The sequence below is a fragment of the Copadichromis virginalis genome, linkage group LG18 (assembly GCF_057382275.1).
Source record: "Copadichromis virginalis isolate Kocher_CV1m ecotype Utaka linkage group LG18, C_Virginalis_male_GT1.1, whole genome shotgun sequence".
Classification (NCBI taxonomy): domain Eukaryota; kingdom Metazoa; phylum Chordata; class Actinopteri; order Cichliformes; family Cichlidae; genus Copadichromis; species Copadichromis virginalis.
The window spans coordinates 11,221,641-11,241,029 of NC_140635.1; the positions used below are offsets into that span (position 1 = coordinate 11,221,641).

Sequence of the window (19,389 nt, forward strand, 5' to 3'; positions counted from 1 at the left end):
GTCAACCAAATATGGACCAAATATAGGCTCATTTAAAAACCAAAAATTAAATCAAAGGGCTACTGGGAAAATTGCAAACTCAGGGCATCAAGCAAGTTCACAAACCAGTGGGTGACAGCTACATCTATCTTTTATATACAGTCTGTAAACCACCTAGAAAAGAAACATGAGGTCAGACTTGCTTACTGGAACACACTCCCTCTTCTAGCACCAGTTAAGTTTAGGACCAGTTGTGACAGAAGAAGGGAGAAAGTCCAGACTGAAGAAAGAAAAAGTCAGGTTCAGTGGATCGGTTCAGAAATACTACTTCCTTACCAAACCATGATTATTACTTTAATGATGAAAATGATGTTTATGTATATTTGGTGTTGTTCACTCCAGCGCTTATGTTTTCTTATGGCCAGGATAATAGCTGTAAATGGACCTCTCTGGGTGCACTGTCCTTATGTGGTGTGACAGTTTGTGTTTTGTAAAAGACTCCTTGGGAATTATCAGTTTCTTCTGTGAATAGAAGAAGTCTGCAGTCTCTACAAAAGTAGTTTGAAACTTTTTTTTTAGCTTATTGATAGTTTGTCCCTTCTCTGTCCCCACTTCCACTGTGATGCAGCAAGGTCAACAGGCTGTTACAGTGGGTCTCAGACAGACTGCACGTCACTCCACCTTTCCGTTAAGCACATCTTTAGATGATTTGTCAAACCATCTTTTCAATCGCACAAGCTTAAAGACTCAGACATCAAAGGCTGGCAGAGTTTGAAGTGCTTTTAAAAAGACATCATCCCTCCACAAAAAGTGTTGAGGAGTTCTGGTTGTTCAGAAGAAACACTGATGAAGAGCTCAAATAATAAATACAAGTTAATTCTATCTTCTCAGCTGGAGCAGATCTGTAGAGTGGGTTTGTCTGTTTTCCAGTGACATTTGTGAAGGATGAAAATGTATTTTTCTCTTTAAGCCTTGACCTTTTGTGCTCCACTGAACCAACATAATCTGAATATAAAGAGGCTAAATAGATTTTTTATTCCATTTATCTCAACAGCCCCTTGTATCACGCTTAAAAACTTACAGAGACAATAGAAAGCCTTCCAGTTAGCTGCCCATCATCAGCAGACTACAAAATCACAATATTTTTAGCCACATGAATTTTGCTTTCATTGATTTTTAAAATAATTTAATGCCAAAGTCTGATCAGTGTGCCGTGCTGGGGTTGCTTAAATTGGGATATATAAGATCTGGTGACTGCGGACAACATCTTAGTACAGAGAACTCATTGTCACTCATTACTGAAGAAACCAGTTTGAGATGATCTGAGCTTTGAGACATGGCACACTACTGTTGTGGACGTTTTCCATTAAATAAAGCCTGCAGACGAGCGGTGAGCGGTAGCTAACATTCTTTAATCCAAACACACAAAGAACAGAAAACCAAGCTTGTGGAGAGCCTACATGACCGCGGGGCAGACGGTCAGCAGAGTCTCACCTGACCCTAGCATGGCTCTCAGTTAAATACCTTCTTCAGGAACAAAAGGCAGTACACAGCTGTTTCACACCTTAAGGTTCACACTCCCTTGCTACCTCCCAGAGTCCTCGAAGAGACAAAAGACTCTTCCTGTGGAGTGGTTTTCTTCCCACCACTTCCTTACTACTTACAGACATGTTAAAATCCAGTGGCACCAAGGCATCATACAATAAAATAATGTGAGTAATACATAAGTAAAAGAAATTGCTATACACTACCCTGCTGGAAGCAGCCATCAGAAGGCGTTAGCAATGATACTCAGGCTGTGGGGTTTAACCAATGCTTAGTTGGTACTGAGAAGCCTAAAATGAGCTTATTTTCATGTGATTGGCTGATTAGTTATTTCAGTTGGCAAGCCACTGAACACATGAACTTAATAAAGTTGTGGCGAGTGAGGACAGGGACCAGTTAAAAATGTTATTCAGTAAGTTTTAACATGCTGGATTATTGGGTACGAATCTCTCTTGAGATTCAAAATGTAAATTCTTCATCAATTTTTTGTCACTTTATGCTTGATATCTGATTTGTCCACCTAAACTGTAGCAAAAGTCAAGCATCGTTTTCAGGTTTGAACAACTCCACATACACCAGGAAGAAGGAATATACAACACTCATACAACACGTGTGAACACGAGGCAATAACAAGGCCAGGAAAAAGAACAAAGGAAGGAAAACTCCATAACTCACATTAAGAATTAAACTTCAAAATAAAGCAGGGTTAAAGTGAAAGAGGGACAATGAGTGGCTCTGGCAGACAAGGAGACATATGTATGCTAAGAAAAGGAAAGTATGCAGTAACACACCCACACACACCCTTATTTACACAGGGTCTCCACAGCAGTCAGCTCTGCATGTTTGATTTTGGGAGATTTTTTACACCAGATGCTCTTTCTAACGCCTCCCCAAAATTATTTGTGTTTCTTCCCAAGGATCTCTTGCTTGTTAGTCAAATGTGTAAACCACTACACTATGGAGCCACTACAGCAAGGCAAAAAGACAACAAAAACAAAGGATCAGGATACTTTTGAAGCTCATAACACATATGACAAAACATTCAAACATGACTGAGCATCAGTTTCCTGAAAGGCAGCAAATGGTTATGAGTTAGAAACACCTGATCGAGTTGCAGATGATGACTACCCAATCCAGATAGTTCTGCTTCAGGTTTCTTCCTGTTACCAGGGAGTTTTTCCTTCCTTTGGTCACCAACTGCTTGCTCACAGGGGGTTATCTGTAACAATAAATGAATTGGTTACCTTGGGAGAGTTTAAGTCTGTTTTAAAGGAACGAGAGAACAGCTCTTTTACTCAGTGTGATTGTTTTTAAATGTACTCTTAATTTGATCTGTTATTGTATATTTTACACATGTTTGTATGGGATATTGTATTTGTTTTAATAACATGAAGCGCCGTGTTGCGGGCACGTCGCAGACCGAAATGCAGAACTCGGGCCTTTATTGCTAGGTGTTCAAACAAGGTCAAAATAATGCACTCAACAAACACTATCTAGGGAAAATGCATGAGGGAGGATCCGATAATGAACAGATGGTGACACAGACAATGAATACAAGATAACAAGCAGAGGGGCAACAGGCGGGAACACAGGTGAGACTTACAGGGGAAAACGAGACAAGGGAAGCCCAGAGCAGAGGGAGACGCAGGACTAACAAAATTTTTAAAAAGTAGTAACTAAACATGGAATCACAGAGAGACAAAACTGTGAACACAGGGGAAGCATGATAACTAAAACCAGGGAGAGAATACAAACTCACTTAAACTGAGAACTGAACCCAGACAAGTAAAACTAAGACGATCTAAAACTAGAAACACTAAACAAAGAGAGGAAGCTAAGGATTCAAGAACAAAGGACTAAACACTGAGGAACTAGGAATGGACTATGGGACTGGACCAGACATGGGAACATAAGGCAGGTGAGGAAACAAAGGGACCTGGAATACAAAATAAACTGAAACCCAGAACATTTGTTCTCCTCTTCAATAATTATCCTATCCGATGGACTCCACACTTTCTTGACTGATGAATGTAATAACCTCTGAGGCTTAATTGCTTTTGCACAGCGAAGCCTTTTGCGTGAACGCAATCATTCCACTTTAAATGTCAGGTCCAATGTAAGAAGGAATAGCGTGACAAAAGAACAATCGCAGTGAGTCACTTCTCCACTTCGCTGAAAAATGACTGATTTGTCGATACAAACGCTTACGAGGACGTTAATTTCTCCATGTTTAACTGACTTAACTCCTAATTTTGTCACCCTGCATTCTGGCACCTCTGACGTACACTTTTTACATGTGAGATGTCATTTTCCTGAATGCAGTGTTTGTGATTTTCATCTAAAACATGACATTTAGATGTTTGCGAATGAAAGTCGTTTTTATCCCCTAGCATGTCGGATGACTCAATTATCAGACATACACGCACACATACACACACAAACAACTCCACAAAAACGCCCATAATCGGAAATTGCTGCGAGGAGAGATAATTGTTTGTTGGGTCCTCGGCTGAAGCTGCCTTGTCATTCTAGGAAAACTGACCGATCTAATTACGTATTCCCTGACTGAACTCAGCTCCTGCTTCCTTCCCACATGCTGTTAGGTGCCATGCAGATATAAACAAACAAGACATCGAAATTCTCCTTCGTGAGTCTCTCTAAAGATGGGCAAAATATATTTGTTCATTTTTCTTGAAATAGAAGATTTGGAGACAAGATGGGATCACATGAAAATAGTCACACATCTATTTATAGATCCTTTCATGTCTATTTATATCAAAGCTGTCATCCAGTGATGACACTGAACTTTACATAACTTCCGAAAAGACTGTTGTGAAGTACAGGGAGAGTCTTTTGAGCTCTCGAAGAGCTTCGTGTGAATTTGTTTAAACAGATTTTGCCAAATGCACAAAAGAGCTGCAGAGAGTAGATGATGCATCTGCTTTAAGATGTCTCAGAGCTTTGGCGGACTCTGATTCATCTGTTTCCTTTAATCCACCTTCTCCGAGAGAATAGATCAAGGCTGTTACTTCACCTCATATCTATAAAAGGTGCAGCTCTTTGCTTTAGTACATGAAGCTAAAACATGTTCTTACAGACATTTTTGACAACAGCTGAAGACATGATCGATAACATGATGGATGGCGAATAAAATCACTTTAAAATCAAGCGTTTTCTAAACAACCTTGGGGGTGGATCCATTTAAAAATGCTGGATTTCCAGTTTATTGCACACCATGGAAGCTGAGATTTGGAAAATTATCCTTGAACCCTGCTTAGATGTACTTGAAGAGATGTTTCTGTTCTGGCTCTCTCTTTGATACTGTCTTGGAGCAACTGGGAAAACATCATTTCCTCTGGGGTTAATAAAGTATTCTGATTCTGATCAGCAATTAAATTCATGAAAAAATATGCACATGCAGGTAGAATTTCAGCCCCCTTCAGAGCATATATACACAAGGACTATCTTGAGTACCTTTTTTGCATTTCTTGTATATAGACGCTTTGGAGCTTCTATAGTAATAAGCGAAAAATCCTAAAGCCTCGCGATGCAGGCAGGTGGATGGGGAAGGAGTGTTACATGAAAACAAAGGCTCAAATATATCAAATAGCTGATGACTGAAGTGGAAGGAGGCGAAGGATGATGGTAGGCTTACCAAGAATCTGGCTTTGACCGTGGTCCAGATGAAGAGCTGGCTTCAGAGCTGCAGTGAGCTGTTGTCACTGCTTTTTTTGTTAGATGCAAATTAAAACGCTGTCTCACAGATAACTGCAACTTTAAGAGAAAGTTGTCAGCAGTTATTGCAAAAACGTTCTTTTAAGACATTTTTGGCTTTTTGTCGAGTTTGTAAATTAAAGAGAACGAGAACCTCGAGGTAATTTTGGATGATTATTTGGCACTCAGCTTATTTCGTTGATCTGCTAATTGATCAGGTTTGACTGACGGTGGCTGTGATTATCTGCATAAAAGAATTTAATTGGAGCAGTCTCACATGCACAAAAGTGATGAATATGCCCTGGGTTGTCTTCCTCATCAGCTATCTGTTCTTGTCCAGCACCATAACTCTTTATTGTCTCATTTCTAATTGTTTAAGAGCATGTTTTTTTGTTTTTGTTTGGGTTTTTTTAACAGAGAGGACTAGATCAGTTTCAAAGCTGGCAGCTTTAAAAAGAAAGCATCCTTTATTCCTTATATCTGAATAGTTGGCATCAGAGAAAGCATGTAAGCAAAAGGTAGCCAGATACATGAAAAGAGCTGGTATCCAGTTGGTTTTGTCTCATTATTTAAAATCAGCATGACTGATCACTTTTTGCTGTTTAAGTTTTAAAAAAAACATTCGAACGGGCTCCATGTAATTGTAGCCCTTTGCCTGCTAGCACACTAAACTATGCTGTTTTCAAGTTTGAAGTCAAATGTCTTAAATCCCATTTTTATGTGACAAATGAGTGAGCAGCCAACCACGCAGCAAAGCTGATAGCATTATGTTGTGTTTAGGTTTGTTTTGTTGTCTGCGGACAAAAGGAAAAAGTGATTTACTGCCTGACATTCCAGTGTGGATACAGCTGTTTGGGATTTAGCAGCATTGCTGCAGTTTTGATTATTAATGGGGAGAGGTGCACACATCATTCTCATTAATCATTTTTAGCAGTTTCAGAATAAAAAAAAACAGGAAGTCTAAGAAGAGTCATGTCCTCTGCTTGATGAAGAGACACTGGGATAAAGAAGATATTTACTAGCTTTAATGGGTTTAATTCAAACATTATCTGCACCCTAGTAATTTTATTTTCAATTTCCACTTTATTAGGTGCATCTGTTCAGCTGTTTGTTTACGTAAATATCTAATCAGCCAATCACATGGCAGCAACTCTATGATCAAGGACTGCTGAAGTTCAAACTGAGCATCAGCATATGGATGCAAAGCCATTTAGATGACTTTGACTGCAGCATGTTTATAGGTTCCAGACACGATGGTATTTTAGAAACTGCTGATGTTCTGGGATTTTCCCACATAACCATCTTTAGGGTTTACAGAAAAGGAGAAAATATCCAATGAGCAGGTGAAAAGGCATTGTTGGTGCCAGAGGTCAACAGGTGAATGACCAGACTGCTTAAAGCAATGGGAAAGCAACATTAACTCAGATAACCAGTCATTAAAACCAAATTATTCAGGGGGCCACCTCTGAACACACAGCATGTGTTTGCATAGGTTCATCAAAACTGGACAAGAGAAGACTGGAAAAACATTTCCTGGTCTGATGAGTCTCACTTTCTGCTACAGCATTCAGATGGTAAGATCAGACTTCGGAGTAAACACCATGAAGGCATGGATACATGGATACACCGCTGCCAGCAAAAACATTTGCTGGCAGCGGTGGTATAATCTGTGGGGGACATTATCTTGGTGCACTTTGGTACCAACTGCACATTATTTAAACACCACAGCCTACCTGAGTATGGTTGCTGATAGTGTCCATCCCTTTATGACCAAAGTGAACCCATCTTCTTATGGACGCTTCCAGCAGGACAACACACCATGTCAAATCAGCTCAAAGCTCGAACTGAGCTCTTAAACATGATGATCAGTTTACTGTACTCAAGTGACATTCACAGTCACCAGATCTTAATCCAGTCTTTGGGATTGGGCTGAGCAGGAGATTTGAATCATAGATGTGCGGTAACAAATTTGCAGCAACTGGAAGAGTTTTAATGAAGTATCCTTGGGGTTAGTCAGTAAGGGTGCTTATGAAACAGAAGTTTTGGGAAGTAGATAGCTGGATGAACCATGTTTGCCTGCCAGTCTGTTATTCTGTCTAATGTAAGTGTGCTGAACTGGCTCCTCCTGACTGTCAAGATAACAACAGTCACATAATTAGTCAAAAGACCCCCAAAAAGTCAAAGTATCTAATCTGTCCTTGATAAATAACAGTCTCTCTGAAGAGTCCCAGGGAGCTCCTTGTAAGTATAAATGGATTATACGGCGCGTCTGTGTTGGTGTCAGAACAAATGCTGGTTTTAAAGACACTGCAGTGTAACGGCAGCCACTTTTCTGATGTGATTCATGACATGGAGATTTCTGAGAAGGCTTTTGAATGCCACGCTCTCTGAGGAATCCTCAATCTGATCCTCTCTGCACCTCTTCTGCAGGTGGACTCGCAGGGCCGGCGGGGACTCGGGGGACTCTCCCACGCAGCAGACAACAGGCACAGGCCTCTTTTTTTAGGCTGTTACCATGGTAACCACAGCAGGAAGCTAGTTGTTGGTCGTGCAGCATCCCTATCTTACATCTTGTCGTTCCACTACTTCCGCCGCTGACAGTCGTTAATGTCTTCATTGAGTTCTGAGTAACTCTGCAGAGTCAAAGACCTGAAGGCGTCGCATCACAAAACTGAGAGCAGTCATGTCTTGCGTGTTTATATTTATCTGCTTTCGCTTGCACAAAGTGGCCTTTTGCCTTTCAGCTGGTTGTCATCGGCACTGATGAGAGCAGAAGGACAGCCGAGGAGCAGATTAATGGATCGGAGGAGAAGTCTGCATCAGTCAGCTTCCAGTTCACTCACAAACCAAATTCTTCATGGTCAATTTGCAAGTACTGTATGTGCAAAGAAAGTCAGACAGCCTCTGAATAATCTGAAAGAGGCCAGCTGACACAGAAGGAAAGTTAATTAATCGAGTGCTATTAAAGCTTCCGGTGTACGCTGAATACCAAATGACCCAAGAGTGTAGCTCTGAGCATCAGAGCTGGTTTCTAATGTTTGATCTTATAATGAGGCTCGTTCTTGATGTCACAGTGGATTAACAGACGGAGTATGGCTAGAGCGTTTCAGGTTCAGGTCATAACTTGTGTGAAGCCCTACCTCAAACTTTGTGAAGAAATAAAAGAGGTTTTAGGTCATCTTCAAAGAAAGCTCAAACTTTTTTCTCTTTCAGTTGGACGCTGACCGAGACGAGGAGGAGGTCTTCTGTGACATCGGCATGACTTTGGACAATAAGCTGTTTCCCTCCAAAGAGCCTGCAGCTGGTAAGAAGAAAATTTGTTTTTGTAAAGCACTGAGACACCTCAAGGCATTTTATGGTCACACATAAAACTAGTATTATCCCTAATAAGCCTTTAAAGAAGGTAAACAGCACCAATTAATATAAATGTAACTGCTCCTGTCTTGTCTAAATCACAAATACGTCTCTTCGGGACAGATTTCTGTCTTTATCATGATTTGTTCCTACAATCTGACACCTCAAATGAGAACAGGATTGAAAACAACCAACCTCATGAACATATCAAACTGCCAATGAGACAACTAGGATGGGCTGTGTTAGCGATCATGTAGTTTTGGCAAATAAAACATTTATAATTAATTAAAACATGTTTATGTGTTGCAAAAAAGATGAATGCAAGAGCTAAATGCAGAATAAATCATATGTATAAAATATCCAGCTTATATAAAAACTCATGTTCTGTTCTCGTTCATGCTCCCTGGAAGAAAACGTTGCAAAAGGAAAATCCAAATCGTCATTTTCCTGAGATCATCACCCCGATCTTTGCTTGGTTTTGATTGATCTACTCGTGAAACAGCGTTTGCTAACTTTAATTTAAGGCTATAAAGTAATTCACAGTATAAACACGCTTAGCAGAACAACTGGTTTTAAATTACTGTTTATGTACAGTTATGGATTATAGAAAGCTAAAAGTTGACTAACAGACGAACCCTCCTCTGAATTAGTTAACGTGATTACAAAAATGCAAGCATAGGTATATTCAACTAAATATATATATGACTATATCAAAAGGGAAACTTTTTATGAATGAAGTGAATTAGCCCTGTGATGTCCAGGGTCACACTGCCTCTGGCTTTAGGACTGCTGGGATAGATATTCCAGTCTTAATAATAAACACATGCACTCACCAAATCCTCATTATGCGTCTTCTGTTAACAAATTTGCCCGAAGACTAAAGCTAGAGATATTTCCTGTGTATTTTTATTCTATTTCATTTTGTTAAAGTATAAATTATAAAAGAAAATCTAATACATGGTTCACTCCATTTTTATCAACGCAGTTTCTCAGGAACGCCTTGAGGGAATCTTTTCATATTCGGCACAAATGTTTGACCAACAATTTCTCATCAGCTCATCTTTGAATCCAATTTCAAGAGGTCAAGAATTACCGTTCAGTGTTTTATATTGCTCAGGAACAGTGGGAGGGATTGTGACCGTGCTTTATATTTGGTCTGATAATGAATGGGTGAAACCTTGGATGGCCACCTTGATGGCCATCTGTGGAGTCCACATTTTGGATTTTACAATTACTTTGCAGCAACTCTGAACACTTAAGACAGTGTCGGTGCCTGCAACTCTGTCAATCAACTTTAACTACTCATGTGAACAAAAACTAGTAACTGTGTGTGGCAGAGAGACAAATGTGAGGCTGTATAATGAAGAGGAAGGCGATGTTTACAGTAATAGATTTTTAATGATGATGAAAAGGCTGCAGTTGACTCAAACCCCATCATACCTACAGTCCCTCTAAAAAATATCCTCAGGCCAAACGTACATGTGCACAGTGCACAAATGCTTCTCCAAAATAGTCCACATTCATAAGAAGGAAAAAAAGTGAAAACCAGAAACATCACCCACCAGCTGCCTGCTTACCACACAGGTCGGCATAGCAACCAGTGAAGCAGGGTTATCCGTGCTTTGTGAGAAACACAGAATCAACAAGGTTAGACTCAGCCTGAGCACTCAGACAGTTACAGGTTATATATTATGTAAAACCTGACGATGTACTGTCGGAGACGCTTTCCCGTCGGGACACACGTCATGTTTGAGTGAAAGGTACAGTGTGATCAGTCAGTGCCCTGCAGGTGTTTCTCCACCGATTTCATAAGTGATAAACAACAAGTTTTGGTTAAAATAAAAATATTACCATTGGCACAGGACTGATCTGGCAAAAAGTATCTGGTTTTGTTTGCAGAGCTCTTATCAAATTTACACCTACGCTTTATTAACATAAAATGTGCCCACACAACACATTGGTTTTTTGTAGAGCAAAGTTTGCATAAATCTACTGAATCATGTTTTGGTAAACTGGTTGGTAAATGTGTTAATAGTGGTTCCGTTACTTTTTGTATGTCGCAACAAGACTGAAAATGTTTACTGAAGCTAAAAGCTGATGACTCCTGGATCCAGAAATATAAATAGATCCATATTAGTTTGTGACATCTTCTTGAGAATATCAAGAAAAAAGCAAAATAGTTGAAAGCATCCGATAAATAAAGCACTGGAAATACTGGAGTGGAAGTGTGTGATGGGAGACTCTGGGTCGTAGAGAGGGTTGTATGCTACAGGGATTACAAAGCCTTCTGAGAACATCTTGTGTCCGTGGGACTTTATAAATATAACTGACTAGGAAATCTGCTAGCTTAACGCCTGTGATTCATCATATCATGTTACATAGCTCAGACACAGCTGTGCCACAGCAGGAAGCAGAGTAGGGATTCAAGGGACAGATTATAAGCACTGGCTATTTGACAACCAATCAAACTGCCCGTTTTCCTGGATATTTGCCTGCAGTGAGGAATTGAAGTCTAATTGACCCTCAGACCACCCATATGCCCGCTTTCCATCACAATCTGTACATTGAGTGATAAAGGCCAATCAGTTAATATGACTGAGGAAGGCCAACATTCCCACAATCCTTCACATCAAAATTGCCTCTTGCAACTTGACAGCTGCCTGACACACTTCTGCTGATCCTCACAGCACACTTGAGAGCAGTCTGCTTCACAGCACAACTTAAAAATAACAGAAATAGGAGGGAAACTGTACCTCACACTACTTGAGCGATGCAGAATCTTCAAAAATGGTTGCTCCAAATGATCTTTGCAGGAATCGGATCTTTATTAAGTAAAAATATTATACTACCAGTAGACTCTCACAAAGATTGCATATGTACGATAATTAATGTGCCCTTTCAGATGCATTTATATGTGTGTACATGACAGAGACTCCCAGTAGGTGTTAACCCAGGAATCAAAAGAAAAAGCAAGAGGAGTGCATGCAGTGTGAAAGATTTATTTTTGTAGCACGCTTAAGAAGAAAAAAGAGATCTCCGGGTCACGTGGGTGTGCATTTTCGCTTCAACTTTACTGTTTCGTGGATCAGCGGATGCCTTTAATCTGCACCAATCTGCTGATGTAGAAGAAGATGCGGGAGACAAAACGATCAAGTGAAAGCTAAAAATAAATAGGCTGAAGTTAAGGTCACATCTAAAGATTGCTGCTCAGTCCATCTGCTGCTCCTAGTACCAGAGGAGGAGAGGGGAGGCCGCTGCTGTCCCGCAGCCTCACCTCCTACGTGATTATTACGGAAGAAAAAAGTCCTCTCCAGTGGATATTAAGCATACTCTCTATTCTACTGCAGATGTATGCATGCCAGACTCAAGTGCTGCTGACAAGTGTGGCCTCTACCTCCTGCACGTCACTGGTTCCATCACAGCAAAACAAAACCCTCCACACAGTCATACCTCAGCCGCTCCCTTTGCAGGGGCAAAATGCACTCTGACATGTTGCCGGCTCTTAGATTGTGAACTGTTTATCATAATGCATCTAAGAAATTCTCATCTCCCTCAAATCCACTTGACGGTCTGAAGCTGTATCATCACACAATCTAACTCTGTTCTCTAATCAGCAGGCACTGAAAAAAAAAACCTGTTGAGGGGAAGTGTTGTTCACAGCCCATTTCCACTGTGGAAGGGGATGACGTTGCCATGTGTTTGAATTTATCACTGCATCTTCTCCTGTCTGCTTTCTGACAGCAGGAACTTCAGGCTCTGTTCAGGTTTAGGTGTTTATGATAGCAAAATTAACTTAGATGTATGCTGTTATGTTACATGCAAAATGCAGACGTGCACATGTCCTCTGCAAAATGAAAGTGGCTTGTGATTGTGCAATCTGTGTGTAATATATGTAAAATCTACACATGTCAAACAAAAGAGGAAAGTTTGTACTTTTCTGTGTTTGCAGTACTGGAAGTATTGAGACATTTTACGTAGTGTCTGTTATGTTTGTGGACCTTATATTGTGAGTTACTATTGCTGTTGGACCTATAAATGACCAAATCTGAAAAAGAGTTGGTAAAGAGGATGTAATCAGCCAATACTCACAAGCTTGGTTAGCAAGCAGCATCTAAAAACTGTACAAGGACAATGCACTGATACAGACATCTGCTAATCATGCTAAATACCATACAAATAAACAGAAACACAGCCTTCTTTGAACTTGTTACGTTCCCCTGAGGGGTCTAGGCGGGGAGGGGGAAGTAACAAAAGTGACCGGGTCAGAAAAAGGAGTCAGGGAGGCAAAACAGTTAAATAAAACAGTTTTATTGAAGTAATTCAACTAAAAGAGACGGACAAGCCGTTATCACCATAAAAGAAACAAACAAAACTCAGGTGTCGGTCAGTAAGGCAAAAAGTCAAAAGGAAAGCGCAGCTCACTAGCTGGAAACACCACAAGACACTCAGCTCACTAGCTGGAAACACCACAAGACACTCAGCTCACTAGCTGGACCCACACAAAATGGCACTCTGGCCCAGAGCTCACCCTGCTCTGGGCTTAAATACCCTTAATTGCTGATGGGAGTCAGCTGTACAGGAGGGAAAGGTGGCATCTCAGGCAGGGGAGGTAGTGGGACACGCCCACACAGGCACCCTCAGGAGAGAGAGAGAGGCTAGGGCCGTAACACCCCCTCCCATAAATGCAAACCCATGGTTTGTCAAATCACAATAACCAAAAGTGAGTCCATAGCCGTGTCAGGACGAAATGCAGGCTTTCCACCTACCAAACCGCGTAGCAACGGTTAGGCATTGCCCGCGGAAGCTGCCAACCCCATCTCAATGGGTTCAAAATACTTACTGAGGGTGGCCGCAGACCCTCAAAACAATGTCTCATGTGCTAGCCAGGGCTTTTTTGAGCCATCACATGTGGAGAACACAGCAGGCAGTCAGAAGACCTTACTGCAACAGTTTTCAGACGATTGCTCAGGTCACGGGTACAGGCATGTTTGTTAGTCAGGGGTGCAGGTCTGAGTGGTGGTGTTATACATGATCTGTCCACCTGCAGGTCATTTTGAGGAACTGGGACATTGTCAACCAGCAGCAGCTCAGGGTTAGGTGACCTCTCACACTGACTACATGACACGATTGAGCAATTATGCTCCAAGTGTAGCCTTTTACTAGGCCTGGCAACCTTGTCGGTTTGAGAACCACGACTAACTTTTCTCAAAGCAGGCCCTTTATATTATTTAAGTCACTGAATCAATTTACAGAGGTGAGGCTAAGCAGACACCTTCCTCTGTGTGCAAATGCGTCAAACCTGGCATGACCCTAAATCTCAGCCTTAACAAAATCCAAACGCATGGAAGCATTTATTGATAAAGTTTTGCATTTTAATGTGCGAGTATATAGGAACTGATTCACTTTTGAAGACAGGCCTGAATCATAATTCGAGGATCTTCAGTTTCTGGCACTTTTCCATTGGTTTTACTTTTCAGCTTTTGATGTCAGCTCTTGTGTGCACACCAGTATTGGATGTGGGTTGTACAGTGAAGCTTCTGTAGATCTGGCTTGTTCCTGCACATAGGATGCTTTTATAGGAAAAACTTCTAGGAAGTTTGAAATTGCATGAATGCCCATCTTAGGGAAGATGCTGGTGTTACGTGGCGCTTCCTCTGATGGTGGGGTTTTTTTTCCTGTTGAAAACTTAAAATTGCACAGAAATAGCAGTGAAAGGTAGTAGATAGAGCAAAAATGATGATGCAAATTAGACCTCGTTTATACAAAGATTAATATTTAATTTCTTTTTTTTTTTGCCAGGTTTATGATATTTAAGGTTTCCCAGTAAAATCTTGCATCAAATGGTTTTCATGTAGCAAAGTGAGTAAAGTACATTAGACTGTATTCCCTCCTGATGATGCCAATAGTGGAGGGAATTTGCTGAGCATCAAGACTCTGATTAATAATTTTAAACCTAAAAGTAATGAAAATAATATAAAATAAAAAATACATTTTACATGGAGATATGTTAATCACTGTTTGGCTCAGCCTCAAAATCTAATGCACAGTGACATAAATAACAAGAAACCAAATGACGTTTTTAAGATTGTTGTGGATTTTTCTGTCTGCAGGTCCCAGTGAGCTGGATCTCAGTCTTCTTGGTGAAACAAGCAGTCTGGCAGATGTTGCCTGTAAGGATGATGAGGTAAGATCGCAACAATGAAAACTATCTGTTTGACTTTTTTTCTGGTGGGATTTAAAAGCTTCAACAATAACTACGTTTTCTGCTCCACTGGGTTTTGCAGAAGTTTTAAAAAAAAACAACTTTTCACATGAATAATATAAAATATGTAAAATACTAAATTACAGAATCAAATTACATTTTTAGAAATGGCAAACAGTAAACCCATCATCTGAAACGCTGAATGACTGAGCGCTGAAAAAGCCTCAAGATGGTGAATATTGTTGTGTAATGCTTGGCTGCCATTCAGACGAGCTTCATTCCTCCACACTCTCCTGCAGTCAGTAAAGTGTAACCCTGACCTCCATCTCATTTCCCGCCTCCAAATGTCTGGAAACAAATTGCCTGTCTCTCTCGGTCGGTTCGCCTTTCTTTGACTTCATTCTTCCAACTTTTTTTTCCCTTTGAAGTGTTTATGGAGGTTGTTTATTGTTGTGTAAGTTTTCCAACCAGGCAGAGTTTTCTGGGTATAGACACTCTCTCAGCAGCACACCTCTTCACGTTTATTCAGTCCATTGAATTCACACTTGGGAGCTGCTCCTGACTGACTCCATTTCTTGTTGGCTGCTCAGCTGTGTTGGATTTGGGAGTATTTTTCTCAGCAGTAATTCACTCATAGTGGGATGAAAGGCTTTTTCAGTCTCCCCCCTCCCTCTCTTCTTCTCCTGTTTAATAAGATACACCTTTACGTTTTAAAGTCTGTTTTTATTCACGCCTTTTGTATTTTTCTTCAGGAGCATCAGTAAAGTTGGTGTAAAGATTCATCAGCAGGGGGATTTAAATCCTGGGGTTGCTTGAACAGGAACAAAGTATTTTTAAATGGAAAGCACCACCTACAGCTTTTACTTTTGTTACTTGTTACTATTGGCTACACCACCTTTCAGTTTCACCTAACGAGAACAGTAACTTTTTGACCACATTTGTGTTACATATTTGCCTCCTGCTCTATTGACTTTACTTCATTTCATGTTGATAGCTCTTTAATTTCCCTCAGAGTGAAAGCTGAAGTCAAAATAAAATTGAGTTGTTGCTGTTTTTTTCGGTTTGTCACACTGTCATCATTCTCTTTTGTAATGCGCTGCTACTTTTCTCAAGTTCTACATCTCTTATTGGTACTTCTGCTCTACACATCTAGCAATCACCCAAATACAAATGTGCACTCCACCGATGTTGTTCATTCGACTGGATACCCAAACAACATCGCTGTAATCTAACAAAGCTTGACAGGATCTTTCAGGATGAATGGGGCAAAGTGCCTGAATCCAGACAGGCTTGTGGAGATTTCACCTAGCCCACAGTCCTGATGGATCAGCTGATACAGCTGATAATCTCAGTGCTGGCCCAAATCGCTTGATGGCCCAGTTTATACCCTTCTAAACATCCAATTGCGAAATATATTGAGTGCAATATTTAAGTCACTTTAGCTGTTTAAGTTGCTCCTGTTCCTACTATCAGCTTTGCATAGAAGCAACTCAGCTCAACTCAACTATCTGCTTTAAGCTGATAGGAATGCAATAGTAACTCAAATAATCAGCTATTACAACCATATGCAGAAGAGCATCGTTGACGCAGATAGGCTACAAGAGCAGAAGACCACACTGGTCTCATGAGTCTCGATTTCTACTCTGACATTTAGAAGGTAAGATCAGAATATGGTACAAACATCCATCTAAGTTGGTGGCAGTGGTGTAAGCGTGTCAGGGATAATTTTTTTGGCACACCTTGGATCCCTTAGTATCAGCTGACCATTGTTTAAATGCCAAAGCCTACCTGAGTATTGTTTTTGATTGGTGAGTGTTTATGATGGGAGAACACTTTATGTCAACTATAATGGTCTTGGCTGAACTGAAAGAAACAACAAATTGTAAGGGGGTACAAGGGACGAAACACTCAAAGCCAAGAATAAGCAAAGAAAATGGTGCATCCCTAAGAAACATCAAACACTGGAGCTACAAAAAGGGCTGGTGTCTAAGAGACATCCATTTATCAGCTTTCTGAGATGGACCTAGTACATTGTCCTAAAGTTCTTCTCAGCCAGACACACAGTGTCTATACAGTTAAAATTATTGATATCCTTATTATCAGCCTCATAAACAGAATTACTCTCACAGCTGGTTCTCTGAGACCTGAGAGCCAGAATACTGCTGAGTGTCTCCAGAGCTTCATGGCCAGCTGCGATTTCCTAATAAAACAATCTTTGTCGTGACGGACAAAAGCGAACTTCATGTGAGGATGGTCGATAATTATTGACTGATGTCACGTAGTCGCTTCGAGACCAATGATAAAGTCCGCTCAGTGAGGGAACCGTAAAACGGACATTGCTGCCGGCTCACTGAAGTCAGTGATTCTCCCATTTAACCCTTCCTGTGTGGAGCGGTGACACAGTTCTGCCTCTGCAGTCGAAAGGCACCGTGCCACCTTGTCAACCCATATTTGTGCCCCCAAATATGAAAAGGAGAAAGACTTTGTTAGAGTGTGGACGAAGGAAGGTTGCAGACGAGGGAGACATCGAGACAGAGTGGCTATTTTTGGTCTCTGGTGTCAAATGTCTTGGACGCTTCCTCCAATTATTTCTGACTATCTCTAATTTATTCATGATGGAGGGACACCTACTGTACAGGTATATTTTCTAAGGTACTAATTTTTGGTTTGAGGTTCTTAATCCCTCTTGGTTACTGGCACATCTAAATAATCTAAATATTATTTCTATCATTTTTAGGAGAAATAACAACAGAAAAACAAAAAGCAAACAGCAAAATGAGAAGGGAAGAAGGGGTTATAGTGGGACATCTTTGTGCTTCATCACAGTAACCTTTGTATTAGATGTGTCTCTGTAGACTACTAGCCATGGTTGTGCTTTGAGTGATATGGATTAGTAGTTACCCTGGTAAACAGTAATAAGTAATGCTATACTTTTAATTACATCGTAATTAAAAGTACATAATGCAACTTATTAAATGTGATTACTTTTATATCAAACTATTTAAACTGGTGAAAAATGCAGAGAAATCCTCTAACTGCTGTGAATGTTTCCTTTTGTCATATTCTGCTGTGTGAATGGTCGATTAATTTGACCAGATACAAAGGCAGGATGCACAAGACAGGCATGAAACTCAAAGCAAGCCTTTAATCCTGTTAATCCAGAAAATAAACAAAAATGCATCTGCTCACATGAATCGGAGGAGAATGCAAGTATTTCAGAAAAGAATTTCCTTTCAGGGGATTTTTAGAAATGTAGTCAGTGACATTAAATGGGTACTGTCCAGAAAAAGAACATTTTTTGATCGTAACATGTTGGAAAATCTGCTTTGAAAAGTTTGAAGCTTACAGCCGACGTAGTCAGCTTGGAGGAAACAGTTACAGTTTCAAGAGCCAAAAAATGAAAACACAAAACATTTCAACTTACTCAGCAGCCTTAACCACAAAGTCTCCACTGTTCATCTGCATATTTGCTATGTTGCAAACACAGCTATCTCCAGGTTAGAGATGTCTTGACAGACTTTCATATTTAGCAATGTATTGATTTTTTTCCTATCTATTATAGTTTTAGCTGATAAAGGCCAAAAACATTTAAAAGAATAGACTTGACATGCACAAATATGGAATATCGTGTACTGAAGCAACATGGTTCATTATACAGTAGGACCCGCTTTTTAAATTGGTAACCTCTTGCAGACGTGTGCATCGTTACAACGATCAAAACTTTTCAGCTTGTTGCAAATGAGAAAAGTTTGACAAGAGCACTACTAATTTAAAAAGAGCATTGGATGTTTTTTTCACCTCAGTTGTTAATTACACAACAAAAGTAACAAGAACACTTCTAACATGATCTAACGGAGCTCGATCCCTGCAGGGAACTAGAGGAGATTACTGCGGTGACTGTTGGTTTCTTTAAAGGTGAAATGTGTGTAATGGCGTCTTTTGCTTTCATCATTATTATGCGCAGGACAATCATTCCTCAGTCGATGTGATCGTATCTGTTAATCAACATGACAGTTCAGTATTGTGGTCCTGTGGTTTGAAAAGCTGAGATGACAGCCACAGTTTAATTAGATTATACAGATGACTCATGAAGAGAGTCTCATGTGAGGGAATTGGTTTTAGAAATGAAGATGGATGGAGAGGCATCCTCCACTGCTGCTAACAAAGTCATCATCCTGTTTCGTCTGAGGGATTTTGAGCCCCACTGGTGGGGTCGCATCTAGACGTGATGATGTCAGCCCGGATGCCACTTTGGAAGCGGCAGAGCAGGCTGTACTGGGTCAATAAACATCGGCGGTAAACTCCAGCTTCCAGTCAGGAGTTTCCAGTGTTCTCCTCAACACAGCGGTTTGCTGCGGAGGCAACATTAAGAATGGGGATGGTATGTGAATAGATAGGCCGTTAAGAGAGCAGGCACCATGGTGGGCATGGAATTTGCACAAATTTGCAATAAACCGTTGTCCATCACAGGCAACAACCAGCATCCCCAGCACGGTGTATCATTAACAGACTGCAGCTGCTGTCCTGCACCACTGAGATACTGAGGAGATCTTTTGTCCTCTGGACCACATAGCCCACATCACAGAAGGGGAAAG

General features: G+C 40.6%; 1 protein-coding gene across 1 annotated transcript in view; it reads left to right on the forward strand.

Moving 5' to 3' along the window:
• The window catches only part of ak5 (adenylate kinase 5), a 108,416-nt gene that overhangs the window by 41,166 nt on the left and 47,861 nt on the right, over positions 1-19,389 (forward strand). Inside the window, exons 7-8 of the mRNA XM_085438601.1 lie at positions 8,452-8,542; positions 14,703-14,776. Of these exons, the coding sequence (XP_085294727.1) occupies positions 8,452-8,542; positions 14,703-14,776 (165 nt within the window). The remainder of the gene's footprint in view (positions 1-8,451; positions 8,543-14,702; positions 14,777-19,389) is intronic.